Source organism: Misgurnus anguillicaudatus, chromosome 4 (genome assembly GCF_027580225.2).
Source record: "Misgurnus anguillicaudatus chromosome 4, ASM2758022v2, whole genome shotgun sequence".
Lineage (NCBI taxonomy): Eukaryota > Metazoa > Chordata > Actinopteri > Cypriniformes > Cobitidae > Misgurnus > Misgurnus anguillicaudatus.
Window position 1 is genome coordinate 16,573,829 of NC_073340.2, and position 27,957 is coordinate 16,601,785.

At 36.7% G+C, this 27,957-nt stretch overlaps 2 protein-coding genes across 3 annotated transcripts; one reads left to right on the plus strand and one right to left on the minus strand.

The window, feature by feature from the left end:
• On the plus strand, positions 1-5,267 carry ankrd22 (ankyrin repeat domain 22). Its single transcript, XM_055175575.2, has 6 exons — positions 1-167; positions 714-905; positions 1,190-1,297; positions 1,377-1,454; positions 4,537-4,635; positions 4,745-5,267. Exons 1-6 carry the CDS (start codon positions 147-149, stop codon positions 4,820-4,822), a joined length of 576 nt encoding a protein of 191 aa, XP_055031550.1. The 5' UTR covers positions 1-146; the 3' UTR covers positions 4,823-5,267.
• Positions 5,254-27,941, minus strand: lipf (lipase, gastric). 2 transcript variants are annotated; one of them, XM_073866801.1, is made up of 10 exons: positions 27,817-27,941; positions 26,640-26,751; positions 20,719-20,836; positions 12,517-12,715; positions 11,951-12,060; positions 9,757-9,894; positions 9,528-9,673; positions 8,899-8,970; positions 6,098-6,166; positions 5,254-5,987 (listed from the first exon to the last, which is right to left on the minus strand). In XM_073866801.1, exons 2-10 carry the CDS (start codon positions 26,745-26,747, stop codon positions 5,754-5,756), a joined length of 1,194 nt encoding a protein of 397 aa, XP_073722902.1. In that variant the 5' UTR covers positions 26,748-26,751; positions 27,817-27,941; the 3' UTR covers positions 5,254-5,753. The 2 variants fall into 2 exon arrangements, with proteins under 2 accessions (XP_073722902.1, XP_073722901.1); XM_073866800.1 differs by lacking the exon at positions 27,817-27,941 and adding an exon at positions 27,537-27,763.
• Between the last annotated feature and the right edge of the window lie 16 nt (positions 27,942-27,957).

A 27,957-nucleotide genomic window follows, 5' to 3' on the forward strand; every position in this document is an offset into this window, starting at 1 on the left:
TTAAATGGCCACACCCTTATCTGAGCTATGATTTGCAGACACACCACAGGCGGACGAGTCACGAGAGGATGTTAATAGTTTAATATTCCTAAATCGGATAAAGATTTTGAGTTTCATTTTGTGACGTATTGCTTAAAACAAGCCAAATGGGGATATTGTATTCGGAGGTGAGTAACGTGCTGTCTAACCCGCCTTCTGTGGCGACTGGGTATTTATTTACTACGCCAGTATCCTGTATTTACTGCTTTGTGTCATTCAGCCAAAACACCCACGTTGTCTATGTTCAGTTTGCAAACTGATAAAAACGTAAGAATAACAATCGAAGGAATACATTAAAATGGAGAGGATGTTTACTATTATTAGTACAGTAGTAATAGTTAAAGTAGTAGTTGTACTGCATTAGTATAAGTAACAGTTTTCATACACATCATCTTAAAAGATAGTTTACATAAACAAATAAAGGAGTTGTTGTTTGGTTTTTGCCACATGCTCTTACACCTTTATGTGCATTGTTATGTAAAATAAACTTGGCACTCTTTTGGTTATGTTTGGAAAGGGTGTGTGCATGTGTGGTGTCCTGAGTGTCTGTCAATGGGATGTCACCAGACCTGTTTTGCCTCCCACCTGGGTCGCATGTCACTCATATAAACTGCTAACTTTCATGGTTCACGGATGTGACACTGAAACACCTCTGTGCTTTTTTCTTTCTATAGCCCATGTGTCAAGCAGCATATGAAGATGATCTCCTCAAGGTACGAGAACTGATCTTGACCGAAGCTGGAAATGTAAACAGTCAAGATGAGAGAACGGGAGACACACCGATCATAGCCGCCTGTAGAAGTGGAAACGTCAGGATGGTCAAATACCTTCTAGATCACAATGCTAACGTATCCATTAGAAATAAGGTATTTGGTCAGTTTCAGGAAAATAAAAAGTACTGTCAAAAATTCACAGACCATATTGTTTTACCATTGTAATCCAGCACCTACTTTCAGAACCACATGCCAAATTCATACACCAATATATTTATGTTAAGACAACATGGGCAGGAGAATTAAATAAGGCTGTGCGTTGTTTCACCTCAATGTGCTGTTTTTTTTTCCTTAAAGTGTGACTATGTTTTATTGACGATTGGTTATTTTGTCTGCTTTTTTCATAAAAATATCTATGTGTGTATTCTTCCTTTTAGAAAGATAGGACTTGTTTGCACTATGCTACAAGGAGAACATTCACCTTCCTGGACTACCTGATGATCATTATTTTGATGCCCATTCTGTTAATTGGCTATCTTATAATGGTAAGTTACCCAGTTGAGCTACAGAAAAGCTTTTTGTGTTTTATTACAATAAAACAATGTACCTTTATTCTCCATTAAGGTAGAGAAGCAAAAAAAGAATGTGACCCTGATGGAGCTTCTGTTGACCAGTAAGGTGGACATAAATGCTGTAGACTATGTAAGTAGAATATTTAATGCTCATACAACACACAATGTTTTTTCCTTATATCAGGTTAAACTTGAGTATCTATAGAGTAGTATTACATCCTTTTATATATCCAAAGAGCCTTTAGTCTTATCAGTTTTTAAAAGATTTATCCCGAATAAACCTAAGCTCCTAGAGGCATATAACAGGTGGAGCGAGTCGCAATCAAGCAACGCACACAAAACATTATCCCACCATCTCTGGATAGCTTATGATTCACTGCATGTTCGTGTTGTTTACATTATATGCACTTACCTAACAAAACAGACGTTTGATGCAGTTTTACTTATTGTACTGCCTGCAACTCATGACCCGGTTGGGCACAAATGATCCCATTTTAACAAAATCCAGCATTACACAAACACACATGCACTCCGCTGCTCTCCCGGATCATCAACAAATATCCATTGTTTTCATAATGCTGAGTTCTTTGGAAAGCTGAACAAGTTTACATTTCCCTCACAAACAACAACACGCTTCTTCTGTGATGTTGATTTCTTGTCAGCACTATTCACTATTCCGGTTAAAGTGCCCATATAAGGACTTCCACTGTATTTCCTGCACTGAAATTGCCTATAAAAGAAATAAACCAAGATTGTTTAGTATAAATCTTTTTCCAAAACCTATACGAACCTTGGTGAAGTGCATTCGGCAAAGAAATACTCGCACGTCACACGTCCAACTTCTTTTTTGACACTTTGCCTATGTTTAGCATGAGGAATCTAACTCTTAAACGGTGTTAATAAGTCAGAATGCATGAAATAGCTTTAATCCCCCCCTTAACAGTTATACTTTATTTAAATCAAAAGTCCATTGTGCTGCCACAGGGGTTCGTCTAATAATTTTTTGACATTGCAATCTTTTTTTTAAAATGAAGAGTATTAAAGCTCACGTAACACACGCTGTTTCTGCATTTCTGATATCAATCTGGAGTACCTATAGAGTAGTATGACATCCTTTATATCTCTGAAGAGTCTTTAGTTTAATCAGATTTATAAAAGAAAGATTAGCTTTACCGAATCTTTCCGATAACGTACGAAAAAATGAAGAAGGAGGAGTTATAACACGGGAGGAGCGAGTACGAGTCATGCAACACTATACAACACTTATAACGTATGATTCACTACATGTTCGTGACATTTATATAATATACACGCGCCTATTTCCAACATAAGACAGAAGTCTTACTTACCACGTGTAACTCGTCATGACCCGGTTCTGAAAATCCACCGCATCAAACACACACGCAAAACTCCGCTGCTAATCCGGATAATAAACTATATCCATTGTTTCCATAAGGCTGGATGTCTTCTCCTTACATCCAAAAACACACTTCTTGTTGTGCCATTGTTGACTTTTGAAATTAAACAAAGCTGAGTGGCGTGATAAGCTGTTAGCAAGCTCTAGCGTCTCCCGCTGACTGACGGCTGGGCGGGGTTTTCCGGGGGAAGTTTTCCGGCGGAAGCCCATATAAAGAAGTGATACGTCTCGAAAACCCCTGAAACGTCAGTTAGAACCGTAATCGAAAAAAATTAGCCGAAACTTGTACGAACCCTGGCGAAGTGCATTCGGCACAGAAATACTCTGAAACACACCCAACTGCATTTTTGACACTTTGCCTACGTTTAGCATGAGGAAACAACTCTATAACTGTGTTAATAAGTCAGAATGCTTGAAATACCATTACACCCCCCCTTTAAAATCTATTAAAGGCGGAGTGCATGATCTCTGAAAGCCAATGTTGACATTTGAAATCACTTAAACAAACACGTCCCTACCCCAAAAGAATCTGGACCTTTTTTGATAGACCCGCCCCACACATATGCAACCCAGGCAACAATGTCTGTTAGTAGACGCGCCCCTTACTGCTGATTGGTTACAAGTGTGTTTTGGTTCTCGGCCCTACTCCCTTTTCCAAAGTGTTTTTCAAAAATCATACACCCCGCCTTTAAGTAAAATGACAATAATTGTAGTTTGTTAACTGTATATGACTTGGCATGACAAAAATATTTTTTTTATTTTGTAATGTAAGCATTATATCAAAATATTTAAACCTATTCATAGTGTACTATATGCATGTTACTATAGGCCAGGCTTTATACATGCAGTATATGCTGGGATTCCCTATCCATTAGCTATCCATCTAGGGGTCCTTGGCAAGCCCGGATTAACACAATGTAGTGCCCCAGGGTGACCACATTTGAAGTGCCCCCCCCCCCCCAAAAAATGTAAAACTCGTCATTTAGGGCTCCAGACTAACTTTTTGGTTATTAGGAGCACTGTAGCCCCTGATTAAAAATTTTAGGAGCACCAGCAGAAAATTTATGGCACACCTTAAATCAACCTGCAATGCAATTATTTACATTTTCCCAAAATAACTGCATTACTGAAAAATACTAAATCAACTTAATTCTATGCAGTTCCTGCACATGACATTATGCACAATTGATTAAACTTTCAGAATAGGAAGTTATGAACCATAATCAAGAAGCATAATCCCCTTAACTAAGTTATATCCAGATAGCATATTGTAATGAGTTGCATGGCAATATACATACTTGTATCCTTTACACGTTTCTCTTATACAGTTTTCCTTAACTGGGCACTGATGTAGACCTTTTATTTTCATATGTTTTTGATGTAAAGGTAGGCTAAAAGTTCTCCCACTATCTTTATCTCTCATCTCTGCAATGTCTAATTTTAAACACGCGTGGACGCGTCTTCTTGCGGTTCTGAGTGAGATGTGTTGACTTTATCCGGGCTGAGCAGTTAAAACCCGATTGTGCATTCCGTATTTTTGTCATGGGTGTCCGCACATGCGCAAGTAGGCCTACTTGTAAGAAAAACATTTTGGTCGAAGTCTGGAGCCCTTGGTGCCCCCCATTGCCTGGTGCCCCAGGGCACTCGCCCAATCCCGTCTATGGATAAACCTGCCCTGGTCCTTGGGCTGAAAAATGTTGAAGACCTCTGATTTACATTCATTTTCATGTCATTTACATTCCTTATCTTGCCAAAAAAGGAGGTTAATATCTTGTGTACATTTGCATATTTTCAGAAAGGGAACACAGGACTTCACTACGCTTGCCACAGAAAAAGTCAGAGAATCATTCCATTACTGTTGTCGAAAAATGCAGATGTTTCAATAAAGAACAAAGTAAGTAAATTAATTAGTTTAGTTTAAATATTGTCAAAAGTACTTTCGTTACTATGCATCAATAAATGCATGTTGTGTATATGAGTGATGTGTGAATTTTTTTTTACAGAAGCATGAAACACCACTAGATATTGCAAAGAGACTAAAATTCCACAAGATTGTAGCAATGTTAACAAAATCAATGTAAAAGTATTAAATGGTGATATTAGAAGGCTTGTATGTTACATGATGTGCAGCAGCAGTGTCCTTCTCATCTCCCTGGAGTTTTACATTGGATCAAAGTCAATACCCACATAAAACTTGCACTTTATCACATTCTCACAGATTGCATCACACTTACTGTTACAAAAATACATTTCTCACATAAATTATGTTGCTATACTGATTTCTATTTAAACATACTTGTGATTGACTGATTGTGGTTTTGTTAAGAGCAATGAAGTTTTTCATATTAAACATTGAGAAAAGTGTACTGTGAATTCAGTTTTTTTTTAGATGTTACGCAGTTAAAGTTGGTTTTACTTACTGTAATAATAAGAATTTGGTTTGTGCTATATTGTTGAAGTTGCTAATAAAACAAACACATTTGTAGATTTGTATTAAGACAATAAAACTATGTAAGTTTTTCTGTATGATGTCTCTTTCATTGTTGCATGTTTATTGGGCTTCATGTCATGATTTACAAACGTTTTAATTCTTTGACCAACATATGATTTCGTTGTTCAGTCTATTCAATTATCCTTACACAAAATAAGTAAAATCAAAGATGAACATAAAAACATGTAATAATGCCATTTACATTAATAGATCATAAAATCGGCAATAAAATGCTATAGTACAGCCAAAACGAGTAGTGGTTAGTAAAAGCTAAGCAAGAAAACATAGTTACCATTTCTTTGGAAAACCTCTGTCTTTGGATGACAAACTTTTAAAAGGCTCAGACTTGCAATAACATTCATAAATTGCAGACTAGGTTACCAGCCCCAAAAACAAAATAAAAATGTTACAGCACAAACAGTGAGGTAGAACATTAGTTTCAGCTCACAAGATACAAACCGTAATTAATGCTTGAAGCTAACGCTGCTGTTAAAACCTGACGTTCAAACAAAATGTCCCCGTCATGCATTCTGTCTCATGAGTTCTATCATTTTGTTGTACATTTCCTGTGGGGCGTCCAAGCCCCAGATGAAGTCCAGATGCTCCCAGTGTTCGATGTTGCGGTGATACACCAATTTAGGTATCTGTGTAAGCAACACAGCCACGTCCTTAGGATCTGCCAGAGTGTCCTGTCCACCCGACCACAGAGCTGTGGGTACCATCATGTCCTGTATGTTGTACACAGGAGGGGTCGACTACATAGAGAGAAAAAAAAACATTGAATAGGACAAGAATGAAACTAAGTCTCAGTGAATGGGACACGTTAAATGTGCACTGTAGTTAGTGGGGGAAATAGCTTGATTACCTGATTATAATGTGCCATATTTCCAGCTTTTCCATAATCGTACGCCATCAGTTTACCATATTTCACAGCCTGTTCCAACAATACAAGCAAAGCATTAAAAATCAAATTAAAGTAGGAAGTAAGAAAAAAATCGATATACTTTAAAATTTATATGTAAAAGCAAATGTTGCTGTGTCTAATTGACATCTGTGTTAATAAATGTTGGCAATGTGTAGAACATAATGTGTTTAAGCTAATTTTCTCTCTTTATAGGTTCCCAACATTACCTCATCTTACAGGAATTCTCATTTATTTTATGAGGTGGCTAATCTGTATAAATCCATACAACACGAATCCTACAAATATGTATGATGATGATGATGATGATTTGATCTTAACCAAATGTCATTCTCTAACTCCAACCATCAGTCTTTAATTGCATTTAAAGGGACGTTCCACCTTTTTTGAAAATATGCTCATTTTCCAGCTCCTCTAAAGTTAAACATCTGAATCTTACCATTTTGGAATCCACTCAGCCGATCTCCGGGTCCGGCGCCAGCACTCCCAGCACAGCTTAGCACACTCCATTGAATCTGATTTCAATATTTGAAATCTGAGTTTCAATATTTTTCCTATTTAAAACTTGACTCTTCTGTAGTTACATTGTGTACTAAGACCGACGGAAAATTAAAAGTTGGGATTTTCTAGGCAGATATGCTAGGAACTATACTCTCAAACTGGCACAAAAATCAATGACTTTGCTGATGTAACATGACTGCAGCCGGCGTAGTGATATTACGCACTGCCCGAAATTAGTCCTATTGGTTACTTTCAATAGCAGGGGACTAATTTCGGGCACTGCGTAACAGTCAATTGTCTGTCGGTCCCAGTACACAATGCAACTACAGAAGAGCCAAGCCTCAAATAGGAAAAATATCGAAACTCTTTGGGTATTTTTTGGTGTGATGCTAATGGTCTAATCAGATTCAATGGATTGTGCTAAGCTATGCTAAAAAAATTGCTAGCGCCAGACCCAGAGAGCAGCCGAATGGATTCCAAAACGGCAAGATTCAGGGGCCTCATTTATAAAATGCTGCGTAAAAACCATCCTACATTTGATCTTACGATCATTTAACAAAAATGCGTACGTGTGATTCATAAACCGAACTTATGCGCAGAAAACGCACGTACCCCTTTCCAACTTATAAATCGCAAATGAACTTGTGCGCGCAGCCGAGCAGTTTCAGATCTCCGCCTTTACACGATGCGTAATTAATGTCAGACATATAAAAGATCGCTTATCAATGTTTAAACCCAATTTCAAACAGCAAGAATGGCTTATATTTCCAAAAACCTGCAGCAATCAGACAAGCAAAAGTCCGTACGTCTGCTCAGACCATGACGTGGTGCTAAGCACTTTTCCACGTCAAAGACAGTTTTTATAAATATGGACTTTGTGATTTTTTGCCCACGCACACTTTACGATCAAATCTGTGCGTATGCACGCTTTATAAATGAGGCCCCAGATGTTTAACTCTAGGGGATCCGAAAATTAGCATATTTAAAAAAAAGTCCCTTTAAGATATATTTTTGTCACCCTGTCTATGAAAATCCATCATAAAAGTCATTTTATAATGATTTACGGTTCCCTACATAAAATTATCCTACATTATGTAAAGTACAATCAAAATATAACCTTGATATCTTTAATATTGACTAATGTTGATATCTTTACTATTGCCTGGATTTTACAGACAGTGTCACATAAATTGGTTGCGCAGCCTACAGAGATGACCTGTATAACATTTCACAACAGGTTGTATATGAATATAACTGTGTATGTAAGTGAAGCAATAATGAAGGCCCACCCCTAAACCCAACATCAGTGGGGTGAAAGCAGATTTTACGCTATGTACTAGTCACGCCATAATAATATTATATAATGCAATGATGAGACAAGTGTTGAAAGACAAAGTTACATGGAAAACAATGTTTTATCTTGAATTGAATTTGTTAAAAGTGGTAAACCGAAACCAGTGCATTAACTCTTTCGCCGCCATTGACGAGATATCTCGTCAATTAAGAGAAAACACTTCCCCGCCAATGACGAGATTTTCCGTCTTTCCGCAATACCACTATTATCCACCAGGCGCACTTCCACAACTTATACAACCCGGAAGTAGCGCCTCACGTGAAAGAGAAAGAACTCTGTGTTTGTTTTAAAGATCGCTCTGCATCTGATCTCTATCAAAAGTCCTTTGCAAAAATGGAATTATCTCAGCTTTTTGCTTAAAATTGGGTGTTTTTGAAGAAACCTACCCAAGTTTGAGAGGTGATTACAAGAGAACTAATGAAGGTAGGATGAAATGTTTTGTTTTTTTTTTAAAGCAAGGGTCTGTTCTTTCATCTGATATATTGTTTGTTTATATATTTAAAGAAGAACATTTTCTGGAAGGCATTAAACTTTTGTGAAAATCATGAAAAATGCTGGCACTGGCTGGCAACTTTTTTTTAAAACGCTGGCAGGGAAAGAGTTAAATTGGTAACCATTAAGCAGAGTTTCTTCCCAGACTAAGACGTTTCCTTTAAAAAGAAATGAAACTAATACATTGCATGTCCCCTTCAAGCATTAAAGTAATGTTGCAGAACAGGTCCAGTAAAATGTTAAACATCTGAACAAAGACCTTATGTGACATCAGAGAGGCTCTTCTTATCTTACTCTGATACTATCAAAAAAACATCACTTGTTGGTCTAATGTGAAAACCCTGACTTTAAAAGTACTGCAGATGGAAAAGAGAGTAAAAACACAAAGATCATTTACCTGAGCCCACTGAACCATGTTCTGTACCGAGGTTCCGGCTGGGCAGTGTGTCGTGTACACGGGTGTTCTGGTCTGAAGACAATAGAAAAATAAACATTCTCAATAACACCAGGATAAAAGAGCATATTGAAAGTTGGCATTTTTGAAAGTTGAACACAGTCTTTGTGTCTAAAGATATATTAAAGCTTGAGTGGTATGTGTATAGATTGGATATACAATAAGCATTTACCTGTAAAAAGGGATAGTTCACCCAAAAATAAAAATTCTGTCACCTAATGTTGTTCCAAATCTGTACAAATTTCTTTGTTGTGCTGAACACAAAGAAAGATTTTTGAGCAAAGTTTGTAACCAAACAGTTGGAAGTCACCTACTATGGAAGTCAATGGTGCACTTGCTTCCTGCATAATTACAAATATTTTATTTTCCGTTGTTCCACAGAACAAAGAAATGTATAAAGGTTTAGAACAACATTAGGGTGAGTAAATGTTGTACTATCTCTTTAAGACATAGGATGTTGCTATCTGGGTGTTAAGGTGTCCGGGTGGTTGTTAAACAGATATCGTATGACTTTAGTAGACTTGAGAAATAATGCATGAGTTGAAATTTCCCTTTTGGAAATGTTGTCATACCATGTTTAGGTTCTTCTCATCGAAACCGCACAGGAGAAAGAAGACGTTTCCACAGAGCACGCTCAAAGGCTTTCTACTGCAGAACTCAGTGGCAAAAAACTTGATCAGGTAATTCTGAGGAAAGAAGTCTTTCTGTCCAAATAGATCCCAAATGTAAAGAAATGTGATTGTGCTGATAAAAATGGTAAATGACCATCACATTAGAGTTGTAATATAAATAAACTGCTCACCCAAATCAGAAACTCTGGAATAACAGCTAACTTGGTCATTGGGCTTTTTGTCATTGCCACTGTGGCAACAGGAGCCAGAGCGAAGAACATCTTGATTTTACTGGCCAGCTCCGGCATCGTGGAGAAAGCCATGAAGGCTTAGATACAAGAGTGAAGAACAGCAAGTAATACATCAACACTACATGTATAGACACTTTAATTCAGAGCTACCTACAATCCATATTTATTTTTCACTCTCTTTATTTAGATACAATCAGAAAGTACCGGACAAATGTACAGTAAATTATAGGCTGTTATTTTACTGCGTAAACGCTCACTTTCGAATGCACAACCTTGTAGAGTATATACGTTTATTTGATTCAAACATGTACATGGATGTCCAATATGGTGTAACATTATGGTGTTAGTGTAAATCAGGGGTCACCAATCCTGGTCCTGGAGGACCACCTTAATTAGCTGCTTCAGGCGTGTTTGATTAGGGTAACTTGGAGCTAAACTCTGCAGAGACACCGGCCCTCCAGGACCAGGATTGGTGACAACCGGTGACTTCTTTTTTTTGAGGGCGCTCGATACGAAGTTTGTCACAACATGTATGTAGCCCGTCATGTGTGTGGTTCCTTTTTTCATGTGCGCTTTGAGAGATCGTGCGTGCATCACGTGTCCTGCCAAAACAAGTGCCCGCTGCAGACGCGCCCAAAGGGTTTATGATAAAAGAGACGCTCGCATTTGCCAGATCTCATGCGTAATCAAAGTTTAATGTTAAGGGAGTGTCTTGCGTCTCTTTTATCATAAACGTCTTTGACGCGTATGCAGCAGGCACCCACCCTGATAAAACACGTGATGCACAAAGGATCTCTCGACACGCAGGACACATATTTTGGAAAAGGGAACCACACACATGATACTCCGAACACTTATTTTGAATTGGCGCCCCTCGGATGAGGAGTCACGAGCCGCCACTGGTGACCACTGGTGTAAATACATACATAAATGCATAAATTAGTTAATAAATGTAGAAATGAATGTAGTATAACAGAAATGGTGCAAAAATAATAACATTAAAAGTTAATGCTTTTGACCAAATTTTATACTATTTAATTATGTAGGCATTTATTTATTTCTGCATTTATGTATTTATTCATTATTTTATTTCTATATTTATTTATTTATTTCTGCATTTATGAATTTATTCATTATTTCACTTCTATATTTATTTATTTATTTATTTATTTATTTATTTATTTCTGCATTTCTGCATTTATTATTTTACGTCTATATTTACTTATTAATTTCTGCCTTTATGTATTTATTCCTTATTATACTTCTATATTTATTTATTTATGCATTTATTCATTGTTTTATTTCTATATTTATTTATTTATTTATGCATTTATGTGATTTTATTCATCATTTTATTTCTATATGTATTTATTTATGTATGTATGTATTTGTTTATTTATTTATGCATTTCTAAAGTTATTTATTTACACTTTTTTTGTGTCATTTTTCATCCAACATAGCATACGTGTAAAAAATGGAGCATACTTCGGCCTTAAAAAAACTAAACAAAATAGCTTCTTCAGGCAAAAGTCAGTATTTAGTGTGAATACTGGCAGTAAACACATCCTGAACACTTCTGAGGAGACTGAAGTCCTGATGTCATTAGATTAGATTTAGAAATTAAGATTTAATTTCATTTAGGTTAAGAGAGCCTGCAGGTTCCTGCTATTCCTTAAGTGTATGGGAAGGTCACACCTACAACGTACTGCATACAAATTTCCTGTATTTTCTGTCTGTATTCTAATAAAGAGACTGATATATTATTATATATGGTCACTATACCATTGCAAAAACAGCACACAGTATTGTACATTTTAACAGTATGTGTGCCCCAAGGAATAAAACCCATAACCTTGGCATTGCTAAGATTCATGCTTAACAAGTTACAGGTAATACAGTATACTGCATAGTACTGATACTGATCGCTAGCAAACAGAAGTTACAATGCTTGAAATATTATGCAAAAGTATAGTGGCACCTGGGACTTACTCCTTTACAAAATAACAGATCCAGCAATTCAACAGTCAACACAAGAGGATGCATAAGTAGGATAAGCATATTTTGTAGACCACTGATTTAATGAATAGAAACCCAGTCTCCCAATTCAACAAATAAGAAGAGAATGAGTGATACCAATAGTGGTTCCCTGGGAATGGCCAACGTAAAAGATTTGCTTCTGGCCAGTGGTCTCTGTAATGAAGTTTATCACTGCAGGAAGATCCTTTTTAGCCATTTCATCGTGACTGCATTGCACAGACACAGCAACAAACAGAGAAATACAAATTTTCAGTTCTAGGTTCTGTTTCATATGTTATTAATCCAAATGAGAATTGAGCATGAAAACTATTATGTGCTTTTCCAAAATTAAAATGCTTTCAAGGGAGCAAATGAATTGTGTTCAAATTAAACACAGGTTTTAGGCTTTGCATTTATTGGGACCCAATCTGGATATGCATGCATGTTTAAGATTGGTTTGTGCAAGACTATGATTTTAAATGTGCTATAAAGTTATTTTTGTATAAAATTTTAATTTCGAATGGGTGTTTAATATTTAGGGTTTAATTTTAAAGACCCTCATGTGGGTCTTTTATTCTGAAATGCTGTGCATTGCTAGCACTGTAATAAGTGTTTTTAACAAGACATACTAAAATAATATGATGTAATACACCCTACTAATAAATATCACACATATACAGTACCTGAACTCCCAGTATTCATTTTTTTTAGGGTTAAGGTGCTTATGTTTTCTGGACCAGGTGTTCCCACGACTGTTGCCGATCCACACATCAAATCCAGCATCTGCTAATACGAAGCCCAGGCTTGTGTTGGGAAGGTTTGTTACCCAGTTACTTCCAGCAGCAAGGAGACCATGTTGAAGGAACACCACAGGTTTGACTTCTGCAATAAAACATACTGGATTACCAGACCGATAAAAAGTTAAAGTTGCACTAAACCAGTGGTTCTCAATCCTGGTCCTGGAGGTCCACTGCTCTGCACATTTTGAATGTCTCTCTTATCTGACAGACAATGAGATCTCTGCTAATGAGCTGATGATTTGAATCAGCTGTGTTAAACAAGAGAGACATACAAAATGTGCAGAGCAGTGGACCTCCAGGACCAGGATTGAGAACCACTGCACTAAACCTTTCAATGGATGTGAATTGAATCATCTTGTGACGTTGGCCAGCAGAGGGGGCTTGTGCATAAACTATCGTCCCATCATGCCATCCTTTCTTTTTTGGGAACTTTATCGCAAATATCTGTCAAACACAGGATGTGAGCCGGTCCTCTTAGTAGCACAAACAGACCTTGGGCTGATAGCATTGTTTTACTTCATACCAGCCATTCCTTATACCCCCCTTAAACCCCTCAACTCATACAGCAAGATTTGGGCAACGGTGCAGACACTTAACATTTTACATAACTGCAGAATAATCCCACGAGTGTTGCACAATGGTTCACAGTAGGGTTTATAGGAAATAAAGTTCATAGGAAGGAAATTACTGCTTTAAACGTACTATCATTAAATCATTAAAGTGAATAAATTATTAACAAAAATCTATGTAGGTTTAACCAATATGCACTTTCCCAAGTGAGTCTCTAGCCAACTGTCTCACTTGGTGCTAAAAACATTGCAGTCCCCTGGCGTTTCTTTTGAGTCGTGCAGCACAACGTCCCCTATGACTTGGAGAAGTGGGACAGCAGGAAATGAGATGCATCTTCAGTGCACCACCTTCAACGTGCTTATCACGTCACAGTGCTCGTCGCCAGCCATCCACTGAACGACAGATTGATGGCTTTTTACTTATTTATCACGAATCAGAATGCATTATTTACATCCCAGCGAACATAAGCGCACCCACAGGCCGCCTTAAGAGGGCTGTAAAACAAAAATGGCACACGGTTCATATTGTTAAGATGGTCTTCAAAATTCCCCAGCTTCCTGATTAAGCACGGCTGCAAACGTACCGAACGCATTTCCTTGCATTCATTTGCATAAGCCAATTTCCGATTTATTCTGAAGGTCAACTCAAGAACCCAGCCAACAATAGTCTGATACAATGACTAAAACTAGAAGATGCGCGAGGCCAAAGTTTCTCAAAAGACCTCAAATCCTCTGGCAGAGGGATTTGTGTCTGAGAAATTCTCATTTAAAATAACACGAGAAATTGTGTTAGCACAATGAAGGAGGGTGGAAGCTAATGTATGACTGCTGAATTGGTTTTCCGCTCCAGTGGGATCCCTGGTGAGATCAGCACGAGAGCACGAGCTTTAGAGATCTCTTTGCTCATTAATGAAATATGGGCAGCACTAAATAACAACTGAATACTGATGCCAGAAACAGACTGATTCCTTAGGGTTGCGAATATTATACTATATCATGCATTCAGCTACATTGTAACTGAACTGATTTCAACCTGCAGTATCATCACAGACTTTCTATTGAAATTAGTATATATCTGAGGACAGAGCAGGTAGAATAACATCAGGGGCCGTATTCACAAAGAATTTTAAGGCTAAAAGTAGCTCCTAACTGGCAAATTTTAGGAGCAACTCCTAAAAATAATGGGCGTGTCACTCCTAACTTTAGGACTCCTAATTTTTTTCACTAAAAGTAATTCACGAAGCATTTTAGCCCTAAAAGTAGCACCTAAGTCTGGGACAGCTTAAAAGAAGTCGAGAGGACTCCTAACTCACTAAGACCTATTCACAAAGAATCCTAAAGGCTTAGGTGCTGTCTGATCCTCCTTAACACGGACAGTTTCACCAACTCAAAAGCTTTGCCTAGACTTAAAAGCACACTTTAATGTAAGCATATTGTTTATGACATTTGTTTTTTACAATTCATTACATTCATGACAAGCAGGAAGTTTTTAGAATTACATGAAACAATAATGATATTATGATATTATATATTTAATATTGTACACCAACGCCATGCTTGCCCGTTTAAAGGCTGCAATCTCAACCCTTGACTGCGATTGTAATGCATACCACCGCCTCTCGCAGTCGTCCGAGTCCGCGACATAAGCGGGAATGCTGCATTGATCTGCAAACAAATCCTCTCCCCATGCGCGGGTTGATCCGAAATGAGCGTGTGCCTGCGGTTACGAGTCATCCAAAAATATTTTTTATGATATTCGGGTCGCGGTCGGTCGGGTCTTTGAAATAAAAATGCCAGTAAACTATTTTAAAGAAGTACTACTTAAAAAAAAAATGGGGGCCAGGGAGCGGGTCGGGTATATATCATATAAATGTATGATCCAGCGTCTATTGGGCTTTTGGCGAGTTCATAATCCACCGTCATTTATTTATTACATTAGGCTTCTTCAATATGGCAACAGTTCCTTGCTTTAAGTAGTTTATTTAGGCTAATAGGATGTAAATTAATCAAGCAAGTGTTAATGCAATGTCATTTTTTATTATTAGGCAATTGGCGATCTTAATTTGGGCTACCTTGATTTAATTTAATTTCATTTATGACTTTTCTTTTATATATACATTTCGATGGCATTACTATTATTATTTTGTGTAGGACACAGACATATTTTGATGTTGTAATTCCATGATTTGGTGCGTCTGTGTTATGTTCCGCATGACAGCCTGTCACCAATCACCGTGGTCATTGCGAGGCAGCTCGTGCATGAGAATTAACGTCATCCGTAGCGACGGAGACTCACTCTTAGTTTAGGAGTTATCATTTTTCCTTACTAAAAGTTGGTCTGAAAGGCGTTGTGAATAACTTTTAAGAGAAAACTCCTAGCTAAAATCTTTTAGTGCGATTTAAGAGTACTCTTAGTGGTAAGATAAAATTCTTTGTGAATACGGCCCCTGATCTGTAGGTAATAGGTAGGGATGTTAACTTATTTACTTTTTTCCAGCTTCTATGGGCCCTATCATACAGCCGGCGCAATGTGCAACGCAAATGTTTTTGCTAGTTTCAGCCTGGCCCAGTTATCATTTTCACGTCTAGCGCAACGCTATTTAAATAGCAAATGCACTTGCAGCCATTTGGGCGTGTTGGTCTGAAAACGCATTGTTGGCACATTGCTATTACTTTTACTTTATTAACTAATACATGGTCTAAAGTCAAATTTTGTTATTTAAAGAGCGCGTTAGTACTATGCGTCTATAAATATTATATCATTAAAATGTAAAAGATTATTATTGAGTCTCTTGGACAAAGATGAGGACAGTTTACAGACTTTAGAAGTCATGAAGCTAAGATCAGCTGGCAGAAGAGCTGCTTCACCTTTAATTTTTTGAATATTTGTAAAGAAAAAAATGAGAAAACTCGTCAATTAAGGGAAAACGCTTCCCCGCCAATGACGAGTATTTCCGGCTTTCTGCAATACCGCTTTTATCCACTCATGTGAAAGAGAAAGAACTCTGTGTATGTTTTAAAGATCGCTTTGCATCTGATCTCTATCAAAAGTCCTTCACAAAAATGGAATTATTTCAGCTTTTTGCTCAAAATTGGGTGTTTTTTGAAGAAACCTACCCATATTTGGAAAGTAATAAAAAGAGAACTAATAAAGGTAGGATGAAACAGGTTTTTTGTTTGAAAGCAGAGGGTCTGTTCTTTCATTTGATATATTGTAGGTTTATATATTTAAAGAAGAACATTTACTGGAAGGCATTAAACTTTTGTGAAAATCATGAAAAATGCTGGCGCTGGCTTGCAACTTAAAAAAAAAAAAACGCTGGCGGGGAAAGAGTTAAAGAGAACCAAAGCTTTTATTACAAAAATAACAATTTCTATAAATAAAAAACATTAATCTTAAACTGGCTTTTACGCTGGCAGTTTTTACACTTACAAACTCTGCTATGTTAATAGAGCACCCAAAACATACCCATTACTCATAAGGAGAATAGGAACAACCCTTTTAGACTGTGGGGCAGGCGCATAGACCATTTGTCGCATCGTTGAACTAGCAAAAGTGGATTCGGACACACCTTAAGGGGACACTCCACTTTTTTGAAAAAAAAGCTAATTTTACAGCTTTAAATTTACAGAGTTAAACATTTGATTCGTACCATTTTGGAATCCATTAAGCTGATCTCCGGGTCTGGCGCTAGCACTTTTAGCATAGCTTACCATAATCCATTCAATCTGATTAGACCATTAGTATCGCGCCTAAAGAGTTTCGATATTTTTCCTATTTCAAACTTGACTGTTCTGTAGTTAAATCGTGTACTTAGAACGATGGAAAATTAAAAGTTGCGATTTTCTAGGCAGATAATTTCTAGGCGGATTACTACTTTATAATTTTCTCTCTGCAAATATTAATATTTAATTAATCATCATGTTTTTGCCGTTCTATCAAATAATCTGATCAACATTTTTTATCAAATAACAGCCATGTCAATTAGCTAAAAGTCACTCATTTCTAAAGGCCGAAGTATAGTCCATTTTTACGTGTACGCGAGAGTCCGCATAAAGTGCGCATTACAAAATCTCTGTCATCAGAGTGTGCGCGTACTGTATGCGCACTGCTAGATTTTTAAAACCTTCCATACATTTTGTGCGTACAGGAGTATGTAGTACGTAGGCCACGAGAGATATGCAATTTCTCGCAATTTGCATCCTTCGAACGTCAGCGCACGTGTTTGAGTCGAACGAACTATGCTTTGCAAGGCTGTGTGTTTGACTATGTCTATGCCCATATGCCCGATTAATGGGGCGGTCACACTAGACTTTTCGCATGTGTATAAATTGAAGACAATGGGGAAAAATGTGTCATGTGACCACCCATTAATCCACATTTGATCAGATAGGTCAGATATTTTGTGTAAACAAATTTCTTGTGTTAGATTTTTATATCCAGTTTAAAAACATTCTTATTTAGGCAAGGTTTTATGTAATTTTATTTTGCTTGTATTTATGTTTTTTTATTTTGTACTCTTTTTTTATTTAAATTGTTGTTTTATTCTGTTGTGATTCAACGTTCTTGGGTACAGCACTTTGAGAAGCTGCTTTTAAAGGCACTACATAAAATAAAGTTATTGTTAAAGTGGTGGTTCAATGGTATTTCAAGCATTCTGACTTATTAACAGTGTTGGGGAAAGTTACTTTTAAAAGTAATGCATTACAATATTAAGTTACTCCCAAAAAAAGTAACTAATTGCATTACTTAGTTACTTTTCATGGAAAGTAATGCTTACGTTACTTTGTTACTTTTGCGTTACTTTTTCTTGGTTAAAGCTTGATCTCTTTCAGGCCTTGCTTTTATGACTGAAAAGTTCTGCATTCAGAAATTGCATATTTCATCACAAAAATGTTTAGCTCTGGCCTGCCATCTCAGTTTCTGACTCAAACTGTTTCCACACAGGCACAGAGAGTGCATACGTTAAGTTTAATTCAGTACATATTTTTAATCAACTTAATTAAACTAAAAAAGTAACTTGAGTTACTTTTTTGAAAAAGTAACTCAAATATTAATGTGTACATTTAAAAAGTAATGCGTTACTTTACTCGTTACTTCAGAAAAGTAATATTATTACGTAACTCAAGTTACTTGTAATGCGTTACCCCCAACACTGCTTATTAATACAGTTATAGAGTTGTTTCCTCATGCTAAATGTAGGAAAAGTGTCAAAAAAGCAGTTGGGTGTGTTACAGAGTATTTCTGTGTCGAATGCACTTCGCCAGGGCTCGTACAAGTTTCGGAACGTTTTTTTCGATTATAGGTCCTGCTGACGTTTCAAGGGTTTCTATACGTATCACTTCTTTATATGGGCACTTCCCCCGGAAAACTCCGCCCACCCATTAATCGGCGGGAGACGCTAGAACTTGCAAACATCATCTCACGCGACACAGCTTTGTTTAATTTCAAAACTCAACAATGGCACGAAAGAAGAAGTGTGTTTTTGGATGTAAGGAGAAGAAAGCCAGCCTTATGAAAAACAATGGATATAGTTTATTTTTCAGGGTAGCAGCGGAGTTTTGCTTGTGTGTTTGATGCGATGGATTTTCCCAACCGGGTCATGAGTTGCATGCGGTAAGACTTCTGTCTTATGTTGGAAATAGCCGCGTGCATATTATAAAAATGACACGAACATGTAGTGAATCAAAGTTAAACAGTGTTGTATAGTGTTGCATGACTCGTACTCGCTCCTCCCGCGGTAGTAACTCCTCCTTCTTCATTTTTTCGTACGTTATCGGAAAGATTCGATAAAGCTAATCTTTCTTTTATATATCTGATTAAACTAAAGACTCTTCGGAGATATAAAGGATGTAATACTACTCTATAGGTACTAGGGTTGTGCCGATGGACGATATCATCGTCCATCGTGATGGTTGACTGACATCACGATGGAGAGACACCATCGTGATGCCACGCCCCCTCCCCACTCCGCTGCGAGTCGACATACACTAACTCTCTTCTATAGTCTAGTTAACCTAAAATCTTTGTGGGAATTGCTCTATAAATTAAATTGAAAATATAACTAATGCATATATGCTATTTTAAATACTGTAGTCTATGCCTGAGACGTGTGTAAGTCTGTGAAAATATCCTGTCTGGCATTTGATCTTGACATTGCTAGAATCTTGTCTTTTTATGTTGTACATTTAACTTAAAATAATTAATTGTGTACAAGAAAACAGCCCATATTAATCATTTATTAGTAGCCTTTTGTAGTGTCTCGGGAGATCGTGCTCATCGTTACATAGCTATGAGGCTATACTGCACTGAAGCGGCGGTTTAAGATATAAACCCAGAATTCAGCGAACGCCAAGAACAAGAAAACGGGAACAACACTCCGACCCAAACGCGGGATTTACATCTACAGACCATGTTTAAATTTCGATGTTTCTGGCCAGAAATACCAACTTGTTCACTTTGTCTAGTTTTAATAAGCTGCAGATTGGAGTGCTGGCTGCTCCCTGCGGTGCTGAAGACCCGCTCTGACGGAGTACTGGTGGCAGATATGCACAGATATTTAGCCTATGTGCAACCTATTGGAAAACGCGGAGGAGTCATTTGGTTAGTAAAATAACGAATTATAGCTTTTAATTAGAAGAAAAAAATATTTATGTACAGAGATATTTTAAAAAAGTGCACAACTCTTCTTAAGTGAAATAAAGCTACTTTCCCCCCTTATGTGCATCCTATTAGAGTCATTAGTTGGGTTATAAAAGAACGAAATTATAGCTTTTAAGTACAAAATAGTATTTATGTAAAGATATATTAAAATAAAAAGTGCACAACTCTTATTAAGGGGAAGTAATGAAGTAAAATAACGAATAATAATTATATAATAACAAAAAATTAAAATACCCCCCGCCTAACGATATCATCGTCCATCGCGATGGTTTAATGAAACCATCGTCAACTGCCAATTGAGGGGACATCGCCCAACCCTAATAGGTACTCCAGATTAACATCAGAAATGCAGAAACAGCGTGTGTTATTTGAGCTTTAAATATAATTCATTTAAAAAACAGGATTTTGCCATAAAAACACACGTTCTTACAAAAGGTCATGAGATCAGATTATTCATGAACAGAAAATACAAAAACCACATGTGGGTTGCGTTTTTTGTTCTGCAGCGGTTATGTAAGTGTTACAGGAGATCCTCCTCCATGCAATCCAAAATGACTCATCTGAAACCACTTTCCTCTATATATCACTACATGACTATAAAAAACCACGGGAAGCTAAGATGTGACATCCCGACCGGTTCATGCATGTGACAGCGTGTGTATTTATGTATGGAAGCAGGATCTGAATCAGTGAATGGTGAAGTATCACACAGAGATTCCACTTTCAAATAGCCACGTCAGTGCAGACAGCAAGCTCCTATATTTAATAATTCATGCTGAATCGAGCCGGACAGAAGCATGAATAGGCTCATTCAAATCTTTCTTTTCTGGTGCACCTTTCTCAAACCCTTACCTTGCCAGTACTTGTTTTTGACCCCATGTGGGATTCGGTTGATGCTCAGGATGTACCCATCCTCTGTGACCACTTCGAATTCTTCAGCCGGGTAGCCCCAGTGTCTTATGATCTCGCTCTACAGGAAACAAACACAGTGAATATGGGTTCAGCGAGCACTGAGATGCCAATATAAACAAAGTTCCAAAAGGGAAAAGCAATTATACAGAACAACACACATTTAAAGTAAGTCAATCTTTCAGAAATACAGCTGTTTAAAATGGCAAAAGCATTGTTTGGTGTAAAATAAATAGAACAGAAGTTAATACAGGCATTGCAAAGAATAGCTGTCATACATTTAATGAAGTAAGTTTTAAGAATAGTTACACTTCTTCTTTTTTTAACCCATGGCACACTAGAATTTCATAACACGATTCCTTATCCCCATAACGGTTTAGCATGCCAGTATTTTTGAATGTACTATAAATATAAAACACCACTTCAGCTTAAATTCTTAGTTTAGTCATTTGTCATTTCAAGAGCATAATTATTTCGGTTGCATGGCATCACACTGTTACCCCTCCTGCAGATAGAGAGATAAATAATAATCAGAGACTTCAAAGAAACTGTATGAGCCTGTTGGTTCCAGACCCGTCATGCAATCTCCCCATGCATAATTAAAGGCACCGCAATTTCTCACTTCCCTTGGGTCTTCAGTCTGCTCATTCTAAGGATAAACCCACTGCTGGCTCAACACACATTATGGTGAGGGCAAGCACTGGGGGACGCGTTCCTCTCTCTCTCTTTCTCTGTGATGGGTTTTTCCCTCTCTCTCTCTATGAAGATATGTCTGAAATGTCTGAAATGAAGTGTTTCAAGAACTTCATAGTAAGAGAAATAACAGCACAAGTCTGACAAAACACAATTTTGACCAACAACTTAAAATACACGCCCATATTTTAAAGCCGTGGTTTTCAACCTTTTTCAGGTCAAGGACCCCTTAATGGATAGAGAGGAGGAGCAGGGAGATGTACATGTAGCAAATTAAGGCTGGATTCACATACTTTTATGATAGTTAGGGGTGTAACGGATCTCAAAACTCATGGTTCGGATCACATCCATCAACATTCATAAAAAAGAACAAAGTTGCATATTAAGTAAGGTCTAAAATTGGCATTAGGTACAGAAATTGAATCAAATGAATAATAACACTGTATTTATTGTATAAATTAAATATAATTATTATTTTTTTAGAGCTACAGTTGTGATTTCTTTTTTTGTCTTGGGTTGTTTGATTAACATTTATGACACAGACTTAAGTAGGTTAATTGAGGTTACTGTCTCTTTAAGATTAGCACGGACCTGGGGTGGGTTTCATGAACAATGACGTAACTCGCTGCTGAACCAACATAGTACAATGCATAGTTGGAGAAACTAACTACCTGGTCACGACTGTTTCCCGAAAGCATAGTAACTTTGTCACACATTCGTCGTATAAACCATGTTGGTTTAACCAGAGTCGTATAAAAATAGAGTTACGACACTCAGATAGATGACCGTTGTAAGAATGGAATGCGGAAGAAACAGCGTGTCATGTAGTGACGCATAGTTCCAAACGCAGCACTGAAGCCCATTCATTTCAATGACACCTGCTGGTAAATCGATAAAATTACTGTTTCTCTTTACATTTTCAGACATTTTATGAATATAGTCAACAGTGATATTTTCTGATCTCTGCTGTAGGTAATGATTATCGTTCATAATAACTAGAAAATTATTTATATTTTAATGAGTTGTGTATAATGTGTGAATAATATAGATTTAATGGTTTAATATTTTATTACTGGTGGCCATCTACTTTATACTTATCTTTTTTTATATATTACGAGTAACACTAGGGGGCAACAGCGACAAGCTAAATGCCTGAAAGTCACACTGCTTCACAATGAATGCTGCTATGTGTTTCATTGTGTTTGGTAAGTAATACGAGTGATGTATCCTCGAAAATCATGTATGATTATATTAACATTTAATGTGTACTATAAATACAATTAAATATGATTTAGTGTGTTTCTGTTATGCTTCACTGTTACAAATAACCGCGTTGGCGATCTTTTTTGTGATTTTAATATAGTAAAAGTGTAGGAATTATGTTTTTAGCAGATTGATAGCCATTTATATAGCCATATTTTTGCTATAAAAATAAAAGATAAACTGTGTTGCTGTAGTTGGTATAGATAACCACAGTTATCTTTGGGTCATCATTAACTGTTTATCTTTATTAACTGATTTACTGTATTTCCATCACTCCCTAGTAAAAAAAAACGTTATAAACATAGTAAGTATAGTGATCAATTCACATTACAAGCTAATATTTACCTAAAATAGCTGAAAACCTATGCAAACAGATTGACAGCCCTGCTTGGTTAGGAACTGTAGAACGTTACATGAATCACGTGACCGCGCGGCAACGAGATCAAAGCGTTTCGTAACTCTCTCTTTATATGACTCTGGGTTTAACAACATAGTTGATGATGTCACGTGGGAGTTGAAAAACTCATTAATCTGTGCAAATCGATTTAATGTCAGATTATTGCTGTAAATAACATAAATTGCATCGAAAGACTGATTTTGTAATCGTGATTTAGTAATCTGTTGTAGTTTTTTTCAAGATATTTAATTCTTGCACAAGTTTCCTCTTACGTCACTTCTCCCAAGGATTCCCCAGGGTCTTAAAGCTCGTAGGACTGCGCACATGCACAGTTTTTAAAGGCTCCAGCTAACACAAATACGTAACCGTTACGTAACGTCGACGTAACATCATGACCAAACTTACGTCGTTGCAACTGGAAAAGTACAATTCCTGGATTCGTCGCCTCAGCGTAACTTCGCAACGTAATTTGTCTGTCGTGGGCACGTCGTGGCAACGTAATGGATTAAAAGTTTTGTGTTGAGTAGTTTTGTGTTTAGGTCTCAGTTCAGAGAAGCGACCGGTCCTGTCAGATGGCGTGCTGTGCATGCGCGGTCACGCGCTCTGATTGAGTTCAGCTGATGGCGGGTGCTGTTTTTTGTTTACCATGTAAAAAGCAGCTCACAAGGTGGTTGATATCTATTCTATTTTGAATTATTTAAGGGAAACTTTGAGACTGAAAAGTTTTAACAAGCTAACCTAAATAGAAAATTAAATGAATGTTTATATAATTGCAATGGTAATGATATTACCTCCCTGGGACGTAACAGTTACATTGCCAGTAAGTTATGAAATTACCAAAATAGTATGAATGTATTACGTAACTGGAACGTACATGATTATTTCGCGACGTTAGGAGACCGTACTGGCGACATAGTGATTTGGTACTGTAATGGTAATGAAATTACCTCCCTAGGACGTAAAAGTTACGTTGCCAGCTGGTAAGTCATAAAATGACCAAAAATGACCAATAAATTACGTAACTAGGACGTAGTTGTGTTAGCTGGGGCAGCGCTTTAATTCTGTTTACAAACTTAAAGACGTAAAATAAACATTTTATATATTTAGAAAGATGGATATAGAATGTACTAGAATGTTTTTTGCTTATTTTGTTCAAAAGCATGATCAACGTAAGTCTACATATTATAATAACAAGGACCTATGCTTATAACAACAGGTGAAGAGCTGTCGTTCTAACCGCACAAGTTTGCGATGCAGCTTGCGAATGTTCGTTTGAACTATGGTTTCGGGAAACACCAAATCGTTGAACTTTGTCAATAACGACGAAACTTACGACAGTCGTTGGCTAACAATGCTTTTGGGAAACGCACCCCAGGTTTCTCTCTCTAATCTATAGACCTTTAGCGAGTAGACGTTACAGTGGAAATTAATTATATAGTAAAACGGGCAAGATAACCCACTAGAAAATGTCGCGTTGTGCTGTTGAGTGTCAGAATAGGAATGCCAAAAAAGATGGCCTTCATTTTTATAGGATACCGTCGTCGAAGACACCAGTTGAAGATAAACGTAGGCGTTTATGGTTGCAAGCCCTTAAACGGACAGACTGGAGTGATTAAATCATCCTGAATTCTATTAAAAATTTGAATAAAAAAATAATTTGAGAAGGTGTTCGGTTTTCTGTCTGTTTCCTATTTGTGTTTCTTATAGCGTTTTCATCACGTTACGTTTAATTTATTTAGAAAGACTAAAGACTTCAATGGGTTATACTAAAAAGCAAAAATATCATGTATTATATAATACCACTTATAAAATATTTCATAATTTTTCCGTTTTATATTATATGATATATATTATTTTATATTATACCACGGGGTTGTTGAATGCTTTATTCTGATAAGTGTTGATTACACCTAACTTGTCAAATGTCTTCAAAATGTGCACCAGAGCAATGTTTTGGTAACCGTGGTATAAGCAGAATTGACTCCGGTCCTTTGAATTATTTGAAAATAATGCACACTCCGCTACGCGTCGTGCTGCATTACCACCTTGGGTGTGCATTATTTTTTTTATAATTCAATTATTCATCAATTATTCCTTAATTATTTCTTTTTGCCCTTATAGCCTTCTTCCTTTGTCCGTATACTGTTTGTTCTAAAATTATTATGTTTACATACTTAATAAATATATAAAGGAAATGTAAAATGGTGAAAATCGTGACCATTGGTGCTCTTTAAAGGCGGAGTCCACGATGTTTGAAAAACGTATTGGAAAAGGAGACGGGCCGACTACCAAAACACACGTATAGCCAATCAAATCAAATCAAATGCCAGGTTGCGTATGTGTGGGGCGGGTCTATCAACAGAAGGTCCAGATTCTATTGGGGTAGGGGCGTGTTTGTTTGGGTGATTTCAAATATCAACATTGGCTTTCAAACATCGTGGACTCCGCCTTTAATATAAAATTATTTGTTTGTGTTCAACTCAATAAAGGAAGCCATATACATATGGGATGGCATGAAGGTGAGTAAAATATGAGGGAAGTAGTAAGTTGTTTGGCCCGATTTAGAACTAACTAATAAAAACGAACAAATACTATAACAGCCTTATCAGTATTTCTGCAAATAGATTTCTGACCTGTGTAAATCGTCAAACAATGATTATGAGATATCATTGTTTAAACCAAAAACTCAAGCAGTTTGTTTCATATCTATCCCCACCTGAGTGCCATTTAGATTTTAACTTCCTTTCTTAGTCAGAGGGATAAGAGCGGTCTAATCACTACTACTGTATGAAAAAAAATGCTGAACTGGTAAATAATCTATCTGTCCTGGTTTCTCTTCAAGTGAAAAACTTTGATTAACTTTCTGGAACAACAAGAGCAAATATACACTTCAACAAGAGATAACATTTTTTCACGATAATGTGCACCCAGTGAGCCATAGTGAGTCATGGGATACATAGAGAACAAAGTGCAAAATTTGGTGTATTACAGAAATCAGAAGCATGTGGTAAAATAGGGAACTGGAAAAAATATTGCAAATAATTTGCAAAGTTCACTCCAGGCTTAATGTGACAATACATTTATGATTTAAACAGTTTGTTCGGCCAAACAAAGCTGCCAAAAAACACAGGGATAAACACTTTGCTATAGACGGTTTCATCGGACGCACGTGCGGTGACGCGATATGCGTCTGGTTGGAATTTTACTTCTGGTTTCAGTTTTTTTTAATGGTCTGACTAGTTGCTAAACTGAACTCTTGATTAAATACCTTGGCGAAAATAACAAATGTTTTTGTTTCCTAGGTAATCTACGTGTTGTTTATTTTGCTTGTTATATAAATAAACTATGTTTAAAGTACTTTGTTGTTATTTATTCTTAAAGGAGTTTACCGTAAGTTACGTGAGGACTATGAAAGCTGCTTGTTTATGTTGTTACTGATGAAACCATCTATACAAGAGAAGTTTGATAAGAAACAAATTAAAAAATTATATATATTATATAAGCTACTTACAATGTTCATATTGACTTCAGGGTCCAGTTCTGGGTTGTCTTTGAAGGATGGCTTGCCATCAATCATCCCAAATGTGATCAGTGCCAAAGAAAACACCAGCCATGCCATCTTCCTGTTGATTCACAAATGGTTAATTCATGGTACTATATGATATGCACCCAAAACACCCTGATTTAAATCTTCTTACTTGCATGAACCTGATCATAGGTAGCCCTATTTATTACCAAATGATGACACAAGCATCACGTGACTCCACAGTACACATACAGTACAACACAGATTATGCAAAGTTATTTTACATTTTATAGTATGTTCAGCCGAAACAAAGGTGAATTTCTACAAGTTATTGACAATAATGTTATACCAGAGCCGTTTTGAGATAACAAACAAAAAAGTATGTTTTGCAAATATACATAAATTCAATATGAATACATTAACTATCATTGCCACCAAACATACGATATGCGTATTTATATCTAATGATACGTGTATATTTGATAAACGTATTTATAATGTATTTATAACATTCATATACATTATGTAGTTTTACTTTTAAGCTTGCGTTTTCTCAAAAGTAAAGGCATTGTTTACATACACTGATACAGTGGTTTTGAAGGACAGGTACTGCAGACAAGCCATGTGTTGCAAAAGCATTCCGATATTTCCGTCAGTGCAAACGACACGTTTATTCACATGTAATTAGGTACACAACTTCACTCACTTCATCGTAAATTCGTTCATTACTGTCGATTCTTTGCAACACGTTTATGTGCACGTTATGCAGATTCACGATTTGATATGCGAAGAATACATCGAGGTTTCAATAAGGGCTTATTGAATGGTTATTATATAGTCCTTACAAGTTCATTTCGAAAACAAGCAGTTAGTGAAACTCACCCAACTTCGGCTAATATCTCCATAGCACCGAACTGAACTCAGTCGCGAGGCGTCGGTACAAACCACACTGATAACGATCAAAATGCTTTGACATCAGCTGACAATGAGATCAGATCACAGTTCTTGAACAGCTTTAATCAATCAAAGTTTGACATGCCCACTTCCTGTCGACATTTGTGTCGTTGGCTTTTGTCTCGAGTAACTTACTCCTTAATAATTTTTTTTAATAGTGTATGAACCTTTCATTCATCCCGTGATTACTTTAAATCTAATAACTTACCAGATAATGAGAATAAAAGTTAATAAACTCTATATTACAGTGGTCACATGAGTGTAAGACACTTATTTAAATACTAACTTAAAGGTTTACAGTGTTTAAAATGACAGCATTATTATTTTGAAGTTTTTATACAGCTTATGT